This window comes from Aphelocoma coerulescens, chromosome 2 (genome assembly GCF_041296385.1).
Source record: "Aphelocoma coerulescens isolate FSJ_1873_10779 chromosome 2, UR_Acoe_1.0, whole genome shotgun sequence".
Classification (NCBI taxonomy): domain Eukaryota; kingdom Metazoa; phylum Chordata; class Aves; order Passeriformes; family Corvidae; genus Aphelocoma; species Aphelocoma coerulescens.
Genome location: NC_091015.1, coordinates 119,557,252 through 119,576,702, shown reverse-complemented (window position 1 = coordinate 119,576,702; position 19,451 = coordinate 119,557,252). Strand labels below are relative to the sequence as shown.

Here is a 19,451-nt window from a genome sequence, read left to right as displayed (position 1 = left end):
TCCTCTCAAAAATGTTTGCTTTTCCCTACTGATTGTGAAGAGGGCCTACTTTGCTCAAACAGACATCCATTTGAATACTCTGTTTAGTTGGAGCCTTGTAGAGAAACTGCTTAGCTGCTGCAGAGGCTCAGAGGGGAAAGGAGACAAGACAAAACCTTTGTGATGGTCCTCTGATCATCTTGCCTGTCGCTGATTGTCAATACAAGACCAAATAGGCTGGGGTCCATATGCTCAGACTGCTTAAATTGGTGTACACATCTGAAGGGAATAGAATTATCCTTGCTGAGACGAGCTGAGAGCATGAATAACCGGCATATGCCAGGTTTCTAAGTGTGACAGGAAGAATGTCAGTCTTCCTAGTCTTCTTTAGTCATCTTCCCTGTCTTTGTAGCACTGCTCCCACTCACTGTACTTGCTTTGCAAAGCAGGGAAATTGCAATATGTGTATTTACACGATCGTGCTTTTATTTATGTAGATGTTCTTTATTGCAGTTTGATCCAAACGGATATTTATGGGCTCTAATTCACTTGATCTGTGTTGGTAAGTAATTTTCTTCTAGAAAAAGAATTAGGAAGGGTAAATGTGTTGGCGAAACCAGCTTTATTATGAAGTTACTGGTATTTGAGACTCTATATGTAAGAAACACTTGGAAAGAATGAAGATCAGTAAATACAAGAAAGTGCATTCTTTTTATAGCTTCTGTGTTGAAAACAACAACGGAAAAAACTACCTATTGCAGTCTGTTAACAGTGGATGGGAAAATGCACATACAATTTTAATCAGCACTAAGCTTTTCTGGTTGTTTTCTGATGGTTGCATACTGAGAGAGACGTCTTTCTGAGGGGAGAAGAAACATGAAAAAACAAGCAATAACTTGTACTTGGAACTTTATTGCACACACAGATTTTATTTAAAAACTGACAAAAATATACTAAAATATCATGGAATATGGTCCCAGAGGAAGGATGTTGAAATGTTGGGGTTTTTTAGGCAATCATATGCATTTTTTAAAAATTTTAACAATGAGTTGCATAACCCATCAGGTTTTCTTTTGTCTTTTTTTTTCAGACCAAACACTGATTTGGATAAATCGTAGTTCTTCCCTGAAAAGCTAGACACAGTCAGACCCAGAAAATCTGAAGAAAACAAGAGTAGCAATATTTAACTAGGAGATTTTTGTCTTTTGGAGTGTTTTGGTGGATAATAAGGGACTTGTATTTGATTCTTATCTGTCCTATATACTGAGTGACTCATTCATATGTTAAGTCTTGTCTGCAGATTAGGGATGATTCCTTCTTTATTTCTTCTATTCATACTGTAAAATTTTCAGGGCAGAGGTAATGTTTTTATATGTATTCCTGTCTAGGGAGGTCTAGAGATCCCCATCTGAAATGTTGTTAACATACAAATAAGAAATAGTTTTGTGGTTTTTTGAGAAATATTATATGGTAAATATTTGATCATTTATATAAAAGTAAAAGCTATGGATTTTCCACTTCAAATACTTGTTTGCTGTAATGAGCGATGTTCTTTCTTTCTCAAGGCCAAGGGGTCTCATTTGTAAAGCAGTGCTTGGTCATGGAGGTGGAAAATAGCTTAGAGAGTCTTCAGAATGCTTCTTTTGTGTGTTTGAAATGTGTAGGAAGTGCCAACATAATGTTTATGCTGAAAATATAGCTGCCTTCCATCTCTTGGTTTTGAGAGTTGTTGATATGACTGTTGGGAGTTATTTGTGTAATTAGATTTCCTATCAACTGAAATGAAGGTGCTACGAGAAAGGGCAAACAGATGAACTCGCTTACTGCATAGTAAATTGAGACAGAGCATTACAGAAAGGATGTGTGTTCTACCCTTCATCTTGTCTGATGGAGGCAGAATTGAGGACATCTATCTCATAGTGTTCTACTGCATTTACTTTTCATGTTCTAGTTTTGTCTGTGAATCAAAAAAAACCACCCCAAAGCCTTAAAGAAAGGATCTGCAAAAATAGAGCCTGAAGCTGTGTTATTTCTTCCACGACTGCTCAAATCTTTACCCAGAATAGAAATGTAAGCTAACAAGAGGTTGGCAGGCAGGTCAAGAATGTAAAGGACCTGGAGACCCTAGAGCTGCGAGAACTTTAAATAGGAAAGATGGATCAGAGCCAACAGCTCTGTGTAGATGAACATACATGTCACAGAACTTACCCCCAAAATGGTGTGGGCTGAAGAACCCATTCTGTGTCTCTTCTCTGTATGTATTTACACACAAACCCACACACACAGTCTCTCCTTTGTTGTTGCTGTGAGCTAGAAGATGTCTTGTCCTCAGAAGGACTAGCAGAACCACAAAGCATGACTGTACTCAGAGCTGGTAACACTTTGGAAACCATTAATTTGAAGCAACAGGTTCGTTTTACTCATGGTTTGGGAATCCTTTGTGCCATGTTGCTAAACTGTAATTCAGAGGGGTTCCATCTCTGCCAGTACCACGGCCAAACAAGCTGTTGTTTGTCAGAATGATTGCACGATATGGTAATTACACATGTCATTTCAATTACAGGGGCTTACAAAATATTTCACAAGTTGTGGAAACCTGGCTCTTTAAGGTAATGTGTTTTCTTATTCTTTTATAAGGAGAGATGGCTGTGATGTAGGGAGCTCTGCATGATCAGCAGGAGCTGGGCCACTCCTGGTTAATCATTAATAACTTCTCTTGCAAGATGAGCCTTATTTATTGTTCATAACAATAGCATGTGGTTATTGATAGTTATACTACTAACTGGAACTCTGAATTAGTTTTAAACAGTGTATTATCCAAGGGTGATGACTCAGCCCTGGAAAAGGAACCCCTAATTACTGGCACAGGTGTTAAGAGGAAATGTTAGTCTGTGTTCACATGGAAAGCTGCATAGTTTGAATCTGTCAGTATCTCCCTTTGTGACACAGTCTCAAAAGTGGTCAGCAGCTGGTGACTTACCACAGGGAGGGAATGACTGAGTACCTTAAACACCTTGAAACCCTGTACTAATCCCATGTGCATGTTAGAACTGCAACCACACAACAGTAGTCTTGGGATCAGGTGGCATTACATGTTCACAGTGTCTATAATCTGCAGTTCTCTGTATGGATGGAGATGGATATATTGATACTGCACATGATGTATAATATACATGCATGGATAAGCTTATTTATTTCAAATCCACTTTCCATCTCTGGTTAAAGGGTCTAAATTTTAATCAGTCTCACTTCATCTTCACTTCAAATGAAACTTCCATGGACAGTAACAACAGAAATAATGTGTGAATTCTGAGTTAATTAATATGTTGTTTAAATGATAATTAATTGACTTGTGTTGATAAAATTATTATTATATTATGTTTATAATGTTTATAATTACAATATAATGTTAGTATTACCTAATGTTAACCTTATTATATATTATATAAATTAATATAATGTAATATTACAGCATTACTGTACATTATTGCTTAATATACGGATCTGTTACACCAAATGAAGTGCATTGCTAAAAAACCCACCTTTTTCTCTTTCCCTCATCTCCCAGTGATCTGGACCAACAGTACATCAACTATGTATTCAGGTAAAATGAATAAGTCTTTGATACACCATAGCTGTTTTTATGTGGTGTATGTTTTCATTTTCAACTGTGGCTTGTGGAAGAAACTCATAGCTACCCCTATTTAAATGTATTTATTTAGCAGGACACTCACTGAAAGAACAGTGCTAAGCTGAATGTCGTAGCATCTGAATTTTTTTGGCTCCAGTTGTAGGTGCACATGCCAATATATACCTGGGGAGGTAACGAGGTGTTAATTATGAATTTTTAAATCACCACGTGCACAAGTGATCTATCACTTCCAGAAATAATATTTACAGAGTAACTCCCTGGCAATATCCCACTTCAGAAAATAAAACTTGTACAAAATTGCCAGAAGAGGAGGTAGTGATTACAAAAGTACTGTGTGCAAAGAACACGAGCAGTAACTTATTGTTCAGAGTGTCATCAGTGGGATTGAGTAATTCTGACTTTCAGTTGTTTTTCCGATTTGGAGATATAAGAGTGGCTTGTTATTTTGTAGCTAGTGAAAGAGCCTGAGTCACTGACCATACATTCCCCTGCTTTTTTAAATCCACTCCTTTCCTCAAAGAGCCACAAACCAAGACATTCAGTGTACATAGCTTCTGCTGGGTTTTTGTGAGGCTTTATTTCAAATAAGGGATCTAGAGACTTGATTCAATTCTCCTCCATCCATAAACACATCTAATATATGTTGGCCGCTTTTCTTGGGTTCATACCTCAAGTCATCTGGGAACACTATGAAGTATGAATAATAAATTCAAAGGAATTCCTTCTGTGGTCAGAAGGAATGAAAGAGGCAGCAGAAGCTGGGAATAAGCATAACAAAAGGGAAGTCTAGTTGTGCTAGTCCATTTCATTAGATGGATGTATGCTTTCATCACATGAAAGATCCTTGATAGGAATATATCAGGGACACCAGTGTAGGACAGTTGCTTCCCTCTAACTCCCATTTATCTTGTGAGCATCATCAATATGATAACACTGATATCTCTTTCTATCTTAGTTCAATCAAATCTCCTATTTCCTTAAATAAGTAATGCAGGCCTCTGCTTTTGCCTTTGTGATTCACCAGGGTCCCATTTATGGACAATATCTGAATATCAGTTTGCTTGAAGTAGGCTCTTGTTTAAGTCAGTTGTTGTTTTCCATCTACTATGAAATGCAAAGCAAATCAATTTTATGCAAAGAAGGTAGGTGTGTTTATTGAACCTTTGGAAGAATTAGTCATGGAATTTGCAAATACGCTGCCACATGCAGAAATAACCTATGAGGTCTGGAACGAGATGTAGCTACTTCTGTGTGTTGAAGGGAAATCATGAACCAAGCAGTAAAATCAATTGATTTTTCATTTGGCAACTGCCTGACTGTCTCAGTTTTCGCTGAAAATTGCACCTAGGCCTGAACCTTTAAATTCAGATTTTGTCCGAAGGTCTTAATTTTTCAGTGATTGAAAAGTCAGGGCTGGGTTGCTCCTCTGTTAGTTGGTGATCTTGGTCCTTTGAAGTCTGTGAACTTGTGTCCAGCAGAGAGCAGGAGTCCCACATTCCATGGAAAGTATGATTATTTATTTGGAAGCTTTTGAAAGAGAGAAACTTCTCGCTAAGGAACTGTGAGGTGCAGTGGTATATGTATTTTAAAACTGTTCTTTTTACAGAAAACAAACTAACAAACAATCCAACAGTTGATTTGTGCAAATTGGAAGATGGCTATCTTCAGCATCTGTTTAAGAGCAAAAATTTGTTAACAACACTTCCAAAGTTTTTCCCCAAGAAGAGGCTTAAAGGTCAGCATAGCTTACAAGGTGATGGTGCAAAGCTGGAAAACAGGTGGCTTAAGGGAGGTAGCAAACTGAATGCTTATTTGTTTGGCTTGGGTCCGTGTATATCTGTATGTCTATGTATCTGTATGTGTACATATTTCTATGTGTTAGAGAAGCTCACAATCCATAGCATTTGGACCTCATCTTGCCTGGGGAAAACAAGCAGTACCATGGACAATGGAGTAAGTGACATCTGGTTTATTTTAGAGTTTTGTTTTGTCAAAATAGCTGATGATGTTTGAAAGGGTGTAAAATTTGGCAGAAGCTCTCTGCTTGTCTGCAACCTCCATGATGTGCCACCTCCAGGGTCTAATGGTGATGCCTTTTCCTGATCGTAGAATCAAGAGTCATACATGGTTAGAAGGGGAAAAGGGATTTTACCTTGGTATTTATTTTAAGGATCCTTAGGTGTACACGTCCAGGTCATATGCATCGAGATGCAACCCGCCAAGTCTATCTCTGTCCCTCTCCGTTCCCCCCTCCCCAACATTGGGTATAACATTATAGGTTTTACTAATTAGCATATCTATCAAAGGTTCCCCAATGAGAGGCTCAAGTGAGCCCCCCTCCCCCAGGAGCCTTCCCCTGGATGGTTCTATCTTAGTTTACAGAATGTGCTCTGGAGAGGACCTTGGGGTCTGGGGCACACTGATCTCTAGCTACGAAGCTTCTAAAATGTTTAGTCTCTTAGCTTAACAAACAAGTCCAAGAATGTAGGCAAAAAGCACTAGGAATACAGAAGTTGTAAAAAGGTATAACGGGTATAAAAGAAAAGGCAAAAATCTTCATGGCATCAATGGGACCCTTCTGCTGCAGGAGGCACTGGCAGGGTTTGCCTCTGTGTGAGACCTCTGCACATGTATTTATCTCAGAGATCACTGCCGCTTCCCAAATCTGGATGGAGCTGTTTAGTGTGTTTGAGAGCTGCGTGGAGCTGTGTACACACAGCTTTACTGCACAAACTTAATTTCTGTAGAAAACAATCAAAACTACTTTTAAATATCATTGACTAAAGGAATGTTCTCTGAATGAACACTAACTCCGGGCAGCTCTGGGCCTGAATTACTGTAGACATGGATTATCTCTGTCAGAGGGTGCCCAGCACTAAATTTTTTGATTTAGAAGGTGTTAAGGTATATGCTGCTTCCTCTTCTCAGGCCTTCTCAAGGACTGTTCTGGCCATGATAGGACCCCAGTTTCACCTCCAGGACAGGACAGTTTAATGTGCTCTGGAGGCCTTGTCTATACAAGCATGATTGTATGATTCTATGATGTATGAAGGAACTTGCTAGTGTGGTATCAGTGCAATTTTCTCCTCTTAGCACTATTATCAATAGGTCTTTAAAGCTTCTTATTTCTAACCTAGATCAGACAGCAGACATGCAGCTGTGTGGGCACAGCCAGGTAGTGTTTAAAATCATCCAATCTTTTAGGTTGGAGGAGACCCTTAAGGTCATTGAGTGCATTTACTGAGCACTACCAAGCCTACCACTGAGCCTTGTCCCTAAGCACCACATGTCTCTTAAATACCTCTAGGGATGGTGACTCAGACACTGCCCTGGACAACCTATTCCAAAGCTTGATAAGCCTTTTAGTGAAGGTGTTTTTCCTAATATGTAGGAAAAATACATAGGAGTATTGTAATAGGGGCTGTTCAAAGTGTTTCTCAGTTCAGTAAGAAAGCATAGTTGTACTCTACTGAGTGTAGAGACTGCCTGCACAAAACAGATTAAAAGATCTGCCACAAATTACTGGATGTTAGAATCTACCAATATGTTAGAGTAAAATTAAACAAACAAACAAATAAATAAATAAATATAAGAGAAGGCTCTGTTGGACGCTTGCAGAAGTGCAACTGAAATGAGCAGTCTCCTAACATATGTTGTCCTTACATGCCACGCACTGTTTCTTGTTTTAAAATCTGGAACAGTTTGGGAGAGAAGAACACCCTATGTAAATGTACATGAATGGGAACTTTCCAGAATAAAACAGATCTGAAAAAATATTTGCTGATGTTGAAAGCGTGGTGTTCTTCTCACTTCATCACTTCCAACATGATTATTCAATGGCTTTAAAAAGGGAGCCAGGCCAGGAACAAGTGTAGGAGGGAAAGCAGAGCTGTGCTATGCAGAAAAGGGAGGGGTGATGTTGCTTCTCAGTGTCCAGCGCCATCTTGTTCATTACTCTTCCTTGTGTTTAAGCATCTGGGGCAGGGGCAGGGAGGAAGAGAAGAGGGTCAATGTACTTCCAAGATCCTGCCTTTAATCCTTCAATCCTCTTGATTCCACCTCCTTTTTTAAACTACAATATTGTACTTCTCTGTACTTTGACTTCTGCATTAGTGTTCTACTTCCTAGTGTTTTTTTCTGGTAATCTTACATTTTCTTTTATTCCTTTGTGTTCCCCCACTTTTTATCATAGAGGGCACCAGACTTCTCCCCCATAGCTGGTGAGGGGTAGCATGAGGGGAGGGGTAGTAATGCTTGCCCGACATGTTGAGGGAGACATAAATGTGTCTTAGGAGCAGGTTGTAGCTCATCTTGGGCTTTCTCCTGTGCTGAGGCAGGTAGAGATATTTTACTGTTTTTGAAGAACCTGCAAGGAAGTTTCAGTACATCCCAGTATCTGTCCCTGTCAGATATTTGCTCACAAACGCATGCCCAGATGGCCTAGCAGCCACTGGAGAGGAGAAAACAGATACAGAATTTCAAATGGTGAATAAATGACACTGACAAAGATATGAGGTAAAGGTTCTACTCTATGCAGCAAAACTACATCTGGCTTCTGGAAGAGCTGCTAATCTGTCACTTTTGTGAATTAAAAATGCTGCAGTAGATTTTCTGCAATAGGGGAGGGCAGCTTTGCAGGCATAAATTGCTGTTCTTGCTGACAAAACCTCTTTTTAGCCAGAAAGGAAACCACAGGTGACCCAGCCCTCAGTTTTGAGTACAGGGGAAAAAAAGAGAAGAGCTGAGAAATCCAGCACAGGGAATTTGTTTTTGCTGCAGCCTCATATCCGGACTGTCCTGCTAGAAACCTCTGAATCCCTAATCTGGTTTTACAACATCATCGTGTCTTTTTTACTGATGCTTCATTCAGAGCAGAGCTACAGAGCAGCTGTAATGCCATCTAATCCATTTGCCTTAACCTGCCCTGCACTTCACAAATAAGGTTTTGTTTTCTTCTCGTGTTTTCTTTGGACCAAAATGTGGAGTGTCTGTTAGGGTTATCAATTCCTCTTGGATGCAGAAGGAAGTTTCTCTCTGACTATTTCTGACTGTTTTGTTTAAAATATAATAATTCAAAAAGCAAGTGGAGAGACATGGTTTAGTCCTACTTTTTGTCACTGTTGATACAGTTTCACTTGTCCTGTCAGTCTCCTGTTTTCTCTGTTATTCAAACAAAAGCAGTAGACCTTTGCTTCCTTTTCTCTCTTTACCAGGAAACTGAGGAATTGGGCCTGTTTATTGTGAATTACTCTTGGCATGCCTTGACAGGGAGAGCACCCATGTATGGGGAGGAGAGGTGGGGTAAATTACCTATTGTAAGTGGTCTGCTTTGCCTTGTTTGCCGTTGTGGCAATAACGTCTTTCAAAAACATGTATAAATATTGAGAATGTGAACATACTGTACCAGCTGATGCCTTTCAAAGACTTATAAAATGCAAAGCCTAAAATACCTGCCTGTCTGTCCCTCATAAACCCTTTCCTCCTTCGTCATGTTATGTTTCATGGCTGATTTCAGTGACAACCTTCCCCCAGGGCTTCCTTGGCCATGGGATTTCCATGCTCTTTGCAGTTCCTTTTGCTGCTGGTGACTCTGTGAATGATGCTGGGGTTCACCAAGCTTGCCTCAAGAGCAGGTCACCAAGCATGGAAGCTTGGTCCTGTAGAGAGCTGGGACCAGCTGTGAGTGAACAGGCTTGGAAACAGTAGCTGTGTTAACACTGGAAAAGGGAGTTGGCCTGGAATGCTTGAGAATTCATGACATTAATGAATGTCTTTTTACCTCTTTAAGAGCAGTGCTTGCAGCTCATCAAGAGGCAAACCCTCCAGATAATCTTTTCTTCTTCTCCCACTTGTCCTTAGTGTTTGTCGTGGTTGTATGTTGTTGGTAACTGGAAGCTGTAGCTCTACAGACATGCATGTTTATCTCATCTCATCTCACCTCACAGCACCCCAGAAGCCTTCTAACCTTAGAAACAATTTGGAATGAAAAATTTGAAAAAAAACCAAAACAAAAAACAAAAAGAGAGAGAAATTTACAAGAAGGATCAGTAACACTAAAAAAGGCTCTATACCACAAATTCCAGAGTGTGAGCCTTTATAAGACCTCAGAAATCTTAAGTGATACTTCAGATGCAGAACTGGTCACAGCTGATTTTCCTGTTTACTTGTATATTTCTGAAAAGTGTGAATCATTTGGGCTGGTACTTGGTTTTATTTTCATGCGCTTTTAAACTTGTCTAAATGCACTATTTGACATAATCTGGGACAACAACCATACATTGTAACTTCGGGGGTTTAAAAATGGGACAGCAAAAACTTCTTTGCTAGGAGGGTAGAGTGGCCCTGGGACAAATTACCCAGAGAGGTGTGGAATCTCTGTGCTGGTAGGTTTTTGAGACATGCCTTTTTGAGACAGAACCAGAGAGCATGAACAAATATTCGTGATAGTCCTGCTTCAGGTCAGAAATTTTATTAAGTGACCCCAGACATTCCTTCCCAATCAACTTTTCTTTTCTTTTAATTGATACTTGTATCTCAGTTATTCTACTTAGCTAAAATAAATTTCACCATGAAAAAACAAACACAAAGCTGTCAATTTGTAGTCTTCAGCCCATGTCATAAATTCTGTAGTATCCAATTAATTTTTTAAATTTTTTTTTAGTGTGGTGCTGTTGGCCTCTGCATCCCATCCAGCAGGTAAAGTGAACTGAGTTGTTTCTTTTGTAGGTTTCCATGTTGCTTTTGCTTTCTATGCATGTTTTTAGAGACCAAACTCTTAGGATTTTAGCCCTGAATATGACCAATAATATGTTATCGTGTAGGAAGAGGAGAGAAGGGTATATAACTTGGTGCAATTTGCATAATATTTCCCAATACCATTCTTAGCTGCCCTTTGCAAAAAAAATCAGCATGGGACAGACAACAAAGAACAGTTTTCGAGGTGGTGCATGGTAAAGAACAAGGATTCCCTAAGTCAACATGTCCTCTTCAGAGCAATGTCCCAGCCATCCATATAGAACTGTGTTTCCTTCTTTGCATTGTCCTCAGTGCTATGCAGAGATTTTGTTTTGTTGCTTTCATAACACAGATCCCATTGCTTGGGCCCATGGCAGGACTTGAAATAGCAGCACATCAAGTGGTAAATATGGAGTAATTTAATATTTTATGGTGGCTAATATTCCTACCATTCTTGTGTTTTCATAGTTAGAAGGGTAATGATGATTATCTCTTGCTTTCATTAAACATTTGTTCAGCCAGAAAAAAAAAGAAGGATCATTTAAAGAAACATAAATTCCTCCTTTTGCCTGGTGGTGCGGATTGTGTGTATAGGAAACCCCCACCAGGATAGACATACATGTTCAGTGAAACAGTCCTACATTTCAAACAGTGAAGGATGGAGCTTCTTGCAAATCTGTAGAGCCTGAAGGCTAGAGAACTACTGGAATTGCTACCAAGAGCAACCAAGGCTTAGGTTCCTGGAAATGCAAGTACTCAAGTGCTCTACTTAGACCTAGGAGAATTTATTTAAACCTCTCAACATGCTCTGTGTTACAGAGTTCAAATGCCAGAGGGGGAAGCAGCCACCATATGTCTGTGTTTCCTGTTGCTTCAGTAGGAACTATCATAAGCTGTGTAATAAAAGAAGTGGATATGATACATGTCTGTCCACTGTTGCTTAAGCAGGACCTTCTGAATACTAGCAAAGAATACTCTTAGGTATCCCTTTTCCCTTTTTCAACCAAAGGCAGGAACTGGCTAGAAGCAAGGTCAGAGAGAAATCATTAAACACACCAGAAATGTGGAAAGCATCATAAATGAAAACTCAGCCAGCTGTAAAGGCTTGAAGGAATGTTGAACTAGTAATCTTCATGTAATTGCTGTTGCCTTGCTTGTAACAGTGGGTAATTTTTTTCCCACCATGTACTGAGTGTATTGCTTTATCCCTCAGGTGATCTCTTCAGTGCCTTGGATTTTCCATTCCTGTACTTCTACAGGTTTCACAGCAGCTGCTGTGCCAGGTAACCTCTCTATAACAGGTCATGTAAATGTTTTCAGAATAAGGGATCCCACTGACTTCTAGCCTATACTCTCAGTTAAAATTTTTGGAGCATGTAAAGGCTTATTTATACTGGTTTCTGCTGCCATAAGCCAGTAGAATTGCATAGAATATATCTTTACATGTCTGTGGATGTGCATTTGATGGCCTGAGATTCAAATATGCTGAAAGTATATGTGTTTCCTTGAGTTAATGCATTCTGATGGTGAGAGTTCCCAGTCACCATTAAAATAATGTTTACCCAGTGTAGTAAAGCTTAGATACATAGCATCTCTCAAATGCTTCTGAAGTCTGGGATTAGCCCACACTTGCTGTTTGCAGGGATTACTAAGTATTAGTCTTCAGCAGTATATGGGTGTACATGGATTTATTTGCCTGTACATCTTGTTATTTGGCAGAATGCTGTTTTGGGTAAAAAGGTAAAGCTTCAAGAAGTGTTCCATTATTTTGACTAGCAAAAGTTCACTGCATAATGGCGTAGTTCTCACAGGACAACATAAATATATTTCCCATATATCTTAATTTTTTAAAAAATTCCTGTCTTTCCCTCCCACTCTTTTATCAAATTAAAGTTGTTTTTTTTCAGAGGGCGAAAAAGATATTTTCATGGTAACAAATGGCAAAAATATTTCCTGATAGGGATTTTCTTACTTGTATCTGGATTTTCCCTTGAAAGGGGATAATGAGAATGATTGTTAAATAATTTCCAATGTACATAGGTTTTTTTAATGTTTTTCCAAGTGTGGTCTATCCACACTACAAGTAACTTGAAATTAGGTATTCTGTAGGTAGGTGAAATCTATTATTCTCAAAAGTGAGGTCTAATTGCAGGCACTAATGGATATCTGTCTAGCCCAGATATTCTTCTCTTTCACTTCATTAGAACACTACCACTCTGGTAGTCTCCCACTCCTGTTTCCATTGGCCCACCTTCAGTACATATGTAGTAGATAGCACTGTACACTACAGGAAGGGAAAAGGAATGGTAAGATGGAGAAACAAACATCTCAGTTGCTCTCTTAACATATTGTAATCTAGTGTCTTGGTAGATATGTGGGATTTGGAGGAAAATATAAGTATACATTTATTATTATTATTTATTTACCTTACCTTATGCAATGTAAGGTAAGGGCAACTGATGTAGCTCAATCTACTGCCTCTGCAGAATGTCTGAAGCATCAGCAGTAAGGTGCAAAGCTCAATTTATTTAATGAAATAAATTGGTGTTAATTGTGGCATCAATATTGGCTGTTTTACTTTTTAATCTCTTGAGTTACACTAAACATCTTCAAATCTCTCTGACTGAAAGCCCTTTACAGCAGGGCAGAAGATCTGGAATAAACTTAAGCTACTGGACTCAAAATTATGGGCACTGTTGGTACACTGAAAACACTCATTTCTCAGTGGAATGAGTTCTACTGCTCAGCACTTCATCCTCTGCAAGAAGTTGCTGAGTTTAGGCCTATATTTTGTCATCAAAGCAGCATCTGCTTCCTTGGCTTCAGACTTCACACACATCCCAAAGGATCTTGTGTTATGGCTCAATGCAAATATTCCTAACACCTTCTACTCCTGGGAAGTTATCTTACCCTACTGTTAGGTGCCTGTATGGACAGGTGGCTGAGATGGAGCTTGGCCACTTGTATTGAGCAGGGAACAGCACTTGGCTGATATACTGGAGCCCAGCACGGAACTTCTGACCTGAGGAGCCACCATTTTCCACCCTTCCTGCTGTTGTAGAGAGGGGTCCAACTACATGGCAACACTATCCAGAACAGCATTCCCTCTGCCAATGCCAAGGCACTTTTTGCTTCACCACCTGTGTGCTGTGTTGATCCTATCTCGTTTCCCATGCAGTTTCCCACAGTACTTTGTAATCTCTTATGCCTCACAGTAATTTGTGCCTTACATATTTTGAAGTCCCTTTCTGTTCCCTGCTTGCTGGTTTGCACTGTTACATTGGTTCACAATCAGGGGCTTGTACGAATGTCACAAGTGAAACAAAATCCAGAGCCAAACCCCATCAACTCCATAAAGTCTGGTGAAGTGTGCAACAGAATTTCCTTATGAGTAATCTTGGCTACAGGAGCAGGGGGGACTGCTGTCCTATATGATTTGAGAATCAAAATTCCCTTAATTGTCAGCAGAAAACTTTGGAGTATCCTGTTCCCAGCACTACTGAGTCATCTATTTGTTATACAGTAGAGATGTATTTGACTTCCTAATTGGAATTTAGCCTTCATGAAGTTTAAACAGTTTGAAAGCTTCAGGCAGAAACTTTCCAGTGGTTATTTTTTCAGTTCAAGGTTCTGTGGAGATTGAAGTGAGTTAGTTGCCAAATATGTGTGGTTCCTGCTGAAATTAGCCTTGCTGTTATTCAGAGCCATTTCAATGCCTGAAGTTAATATTTCACCTCATGTTTTCAATAATCTCTACTTTTCTGATTATGCAAGTGCATTAGAGACCAGCCATAAGAGCGCAGACTTATTTTACTCAGATTCTAGTCACTGACTCAACAAAACCCAAGATGTACTGGACATAATAAAAGCTTCTTGTCCACCAGCTTTCTTTCTCCAAATGGGATTAAAACTGCAGTTCTGCATTAGGAAAACCAAGATGCCTGTAGGAGGTTGTTTAGTTGAAATTAAGAGATTTTATTAACAAGCTTTCCCCATCCCTTGCAGTGGACTGTTGGGATTCTTTCTGATGTTGCACACAGTGAAGCTAAAAAGCAGCACAACCTCAGGGCAATATGCAGCCTGGAGTTTCCTTGCAAAGGTAAGAGAAAGACCCTCGCAGGAACACAGTGGATCTGTGCATCTCCCAGGAGAAATGAGGAATTTCTGCATCTCTCTAGTTTATCTTGCTATTCCTCCTTGATGCTTCCTAGGTCCTGTCTGTACAACCTGCACAACAAATATCCCAGGATCATTATCTGAAATGAAATACTGTGTATAGACTGAGTCTAATGGAACTGGGATGATTGTTGCAGCTAAGGATTTGGACTACTGAATCCCAGTAACACAAACCTATACGTTCCTAAGGTGTTTTGGAGAATAGTCCTTCTGAGAGTGTGTGCACCAGCCATTGTTTGCAGTGTGTCTTTCCTAAGCCAGGAGTTAAAACTAATTCCCTGAAGTTCAGTACCAGAACTCTCGCTGTTTTTGTTGCAGGAGAGAGCTGGGGATGTCATTTGCCTTGACATTAACAGGGCTTTTGACAGAATGTCCCACAATATTATTATATCAAAATTAGACTATTACAGTCTGGATGGGCAGACAACTAAATGGGTGAAAAAAATGGTTGGAGGATCAGGTTCAGAAGGTAGAGGTTAATGATTCCTACTCTAGCTGGAGTCTTGTGACAAGTGCAGGGATCTGTCCTGGGTCCCTTCCTTTTTAACATCTTTATTGAAGAATGAGAAGAGAGTGCACTCACATTTCCAAGGGACACCAAATTGTCAATAACAGTGGAGGATAGGGTTGCCTTCCAGAGGGATCTGGACAGGCTGGATGAATGGACCAACAGAAATATTTGAAAATTCATCAAGGGCAGATATGAAGCCCTGCACATGGGAAGGAAGTTGGTGGCAATAATACAGCCTGAGGACTGTATTATTGACAGGTGGGAAGCAACTCTGTGGAAAAGGACCTGGGATTCTGGTAGACAGCAAGCTGCACATGAGGCAGCAGTGTGCCCTGGCAGCTAAGAAACCCCAAAGTATCCTGGACTGTACTTATAATAGGATAGACAGTACATTCATGGAAGTGATCATGACCCTCTCCTCAGCACTTGTTGGTCTACATCTGGAATAGGGAGCCTTGTTTTAGGCACCTCAATACTGATGAACTGGAGTGAGTTTGGCAGGGGGTTGCCAAGAAATTCAGGGGACTGGATCACTTGCATTTTGGGGAGTTGCTGCTGGACCAGGCTTGTTCAGCCTGGAAGAGGGACATCTTTGGGAGCACCTAACAAACAGCAGCCACACAGTAGCTATGGAGAAACCACCCAGAAGACAGATCCAGGCTATTCACAGTGCTGCGTAGGGGTGTGTGTGTAAGATAAACAGAGAGGTTCACAGTAGGTACAAGGAAAAAGTTTTTCACCCCAAGGACAAGTCAGGCAAGGGCAGAGGTTGCCCAGGAAGGCTGTGCTCTTTCCGTCTTTGAAGGTTTACAAGACTGGATAAAGCCCTAAGCAACCCAGTCTGAGCTCCTGAGGTCCATTCCTACTGGAATTATCCTGTGATCTGTGGATCTAGGGTCTGGCTGTACTTGATTTAAGCTATTAACAACTCGGTTTTTAAATTATTGGTGGTGAATGCAGTCAAAAGAACTTGTCAGACTCCTTTTCCCTGGTTAGATTTTGCTTAATTTCATCACTTTCAGCTAGGTTGCCTGAAAACCACAACCTTCCTATGTGGTTTGTGATCTCACCTTTCCTACTACAGTGAATGAAGCTATTACATTAACAAAAAACCCCTCAAAACTGTAGATTTGCATAATATGCTTCTCTAGAAACTGTAGTCAAATGAGTCTGTTTTTTCTGGGGATAACAAGCATGGAGTGATATGGGTTGGTTTGTGCTTTGCAAGCTGTTCCCCACTGTAGAAGTCACATGGAGTTTCTCACTAGTTTGAATTTCTTCCAAACATTCTGACTGTGCAGATTTTAGCACCTTAGCTTTCTTCTTGCTCCTTGGTAGCAAAGTCAACTGATCTAAAATGTGCTCTTGAGTTTTTTGGTTTTTTTTTTGGCTGGTGTTTGTTTAACATTCTGGGTTGGAGATTGGAATAGCTGGCTCTGCTGGTAGGTGTTGTGAATGAGGGTAAATGGTTCTACATGTGGTATTTATGACCTATTGGAGAAAAATGCAGAAAAGATGTGTTGTGAAATATATTTTAAGCAGATTTGAGTCCGTCCCAGCTGAAGTGGATCAGAGCCACAAAGTCTGGACTGGATTAAAGCTTTCCCAGAGTTCAAGGGTTTCTAGATTTCTGGGGATTTAGCCATCTTTAGACCTAAGTGTTCTAGTCACTGTTATCAATGAAATTATGTGCCTTCATAGCAACTAAAAACTTGTCCCCATGTCACTGTGAGAATTTAATCTGTTCTTTAGCCTTAAAAGTGCTTTTTAATGTACATGGTTTAATTACCTTGCTTGGAAGGCTTTTGTAACAGAGCAATTAGTCCTTTTCCTGTTGTAGCTTCTAACCCAGTGCTCAAATTATATGGCTTATCTTGACTTCGAAGAGGGCAATAAGTAATGAAGACATGAGATCTGTCTGTAGCACTAATAATTTTATCAACACTAGCAGTTTCTCCAGTAGTGTTTAAAATGTCCACTAGTGTTTGTAAATGTCATCCACTAGTGTTTGAAAGCTTGCTATGCAACTGATTTTAGGGTTCTACCATACCTGCCTAAGGGCACATGAGGAGCATGGAGGAACTGCTGCTCCAAGTGCTGAAATGCAGCTGATTTGGAGTTGTAAGTCAGTGAATGCTTGAAAAGTTTGGAAGCACTATACATCAGTTTTAGAACAGGGATCGAAAGAGACTGCAGAGACAGAGATGGACAGGCAGAAAGCTAGAGCTGGACTGGAGCTTGCCTGAAGGGTAGGGCCTGATCTACCAGCTCCCAGAAAACTCTCCCAAGGAGCCTTGTATCTACAAGGAACTATGAATTTATGTACTGTGTAGTTAAGATTTGAGTCCCATCTGTCTGGTCATTAATACTACTTCCTGCAGGTGTTTGAAAGTGTTAAAATGACATACTGATCCAGCTCAGCATTGCCCAGGTATGAGGGCTGTGTCACTCATATCTTAAATCATTGTAAGTGCAGAAAAGCAGCATTTAACTAGCACTGTAAAAATGTGTTTAAGTGTCTGGCTCCCTTTAAAAAAAAAAAAAAAAAGAAGGAAGTTAATGGGGATGAAGAATAAATATAGAAAGTATTTGTATCTGGACTTGCAGAATGAGATCCAGTTGAAAAAAAAACCAAAACACCTCTGGTCACAACAACAGCTTTGCGTTCCCACATGAGCATTTTTCTTGGATTGAGTAGTGCCCTAGATCATCCTCTCAATCTCTCACACTGAGTGCATTTTCACCAGCAGTTGGAAAGGAGCAGCGTTTGAGGCCAGAATATGTTTATCTTGCAAATGAGCCAAGATAGGAGAATGCTGTAGTCCTCAGACAGCAGCACAGGCCTCCAGGGAGGTGCAGAGAATCAGAAAATCTGTTTTCCATTTGGACACTTTGGACCTATGTGACTGATGAGCTGGGGCTGAGATCGTTGTCACAGCTTCATTTCCAATAAACTAACCATGAGGTCTGATCAGCTCTGCTTTGCATATCCAAGGACACATTCTTTGTGAAGCCCACATATTTGGCCTCCCTGCCCTCTAATTTTTCATTCACTTAAAAACTGGAGCTGGGTCTTAACTTGTTGTTACGATCTTTACTTTGACTACAGCAACTTAATCAATGCATGAGCTTTTTAAATTCTTCCCTGTAATCATTTCTGACAGCTTTCGTGTCAGAGCATTGCTTTCTGCAGAGACAGATGAAGCACAGGTTTCATCTGTGTATATAGTCCTGTGTGATAATTATAGTGACAAATGCTCTCTGCACTTTTTCTGTGAAAGCAAATAGTGTGCATGTTAATCATATCTGTATAAATTTGTGAGACATGCCAAAAAATCAGTGAAGTGATCTGTATAACCAAAAAGAAAAGTTTTTAAGAAGTCCAAGGAATATGAAATGCTTTGTCATAGCCTTGCATAGATTTAATCCCCAGAAGAGCAAGGATTTGAAGCTGTACTGAGATTTCTTGTTTTAATTTGAAAGCTGTGCTAGTATCATGGGTCATGTACTGTAAAGAAAAAACTGGAGATGCTCATATATACAGACAGAAGCATCTGGTGAGAATGCTAATGAGCTCTAACAGTGCTGTCAGTGAGTTTGTTTTGATTAAGGTTGCCAATCTATGTCTGGTGATGAAGCCTGTTAGGGTCTCTAAAAGTTAAGCAGCAGAAATAGTTTAAATCATTAATAGAATGGAAAAATTCAGCAAGATACTGGTTACTCTGAATTCATATTCCCATATTGTGTTCAGTGTTAGCCTAATAAACTTGCAGTAGGGAATTCAGCTTGTTTCCAGTAGGAACCTATTGAGGCAGCTCATTATAAATAGGAAGAACAAATGGGAAGGTCAGTGGATTTTGAATTGTCTTTTTCTTTCTCCCTCACCTGAAGAAAGGAAATTGAATAACTGAAATCGGGTTGGATTGAGGTTTACACTGATTTTCCTATGCATGGGTTGGAAGAAAATACAGAATAATCGGATCAGGAGTATGCAACTATTTTCTATATAACCATCCCAGGCACTATTATGTAATCTATAGTTTATCTGAACAGTGTTGGAGGCTCCCTAATACATAAAAGCATCCTCTGACAGCTGCTTTGGTTCCTTGTTTGTTGACTTTGGATGTGCTTGCCCCAGGTCATCCTGTGTTTAATGCTGGCTGCCAGACATTGCGAAAGCAGCTTTGCAGGAGTGTCTGAAAGAATCTCTTATCTGTGGTTTTGGGTACCAACTGTAGCCCGCTGTACTTATACCCCAGCAGGTTTAGTCTTCCCCCAAAATATATAATGGCTGTTCAGAATCCCTCCTGCTATTCAGAATGACTCCTGTAGTCTTGGATTTTATATTTTGTGTCTGTGTTTCTGCTTCTTTGCTCCCCATGGTGTCTTGAAGAGAAC

General features: G+C 39.9%; 1 protein-coding gene across 2 annotated transcripts in view; it reads left to right on the top strand.

Annotated features, from left to right (window-relative positions):
* The window catches only part of TMEM241 (transmembrane protein 241), a 60,465-nt gene that overhangs the window by 16,953 nt on the left and 24,061 nt on the right, over nt 1-19,451 (top strand). For both annotated transcript variants that reach the window (XM_069004618.1, XM_069004617.1), the window contains exons 8-13: nt 493-541; nt 2,543-2,588; nt 3,548-3,583; nt 10,293-10,327; nt 11,580-11,649; nt 14,372-14,465. In XM_069004618.1, the coding sequence (XP_068860719.1) occupies nt 493-541; nt 2,543-2,588; nt 3,548-3,583; nt 10,293-10,327; nt 11,580-11,649; nt 14,372-14,465 (330 nt within the window). The remainder of the gene's footprint in view (nt 1-492; nt 542-2,542; nt 2,589-3,547; nt 3,584-10,292; nt 10,328-11,579; nt 11,650-14,371; nt 14,466-19,451) is intronic.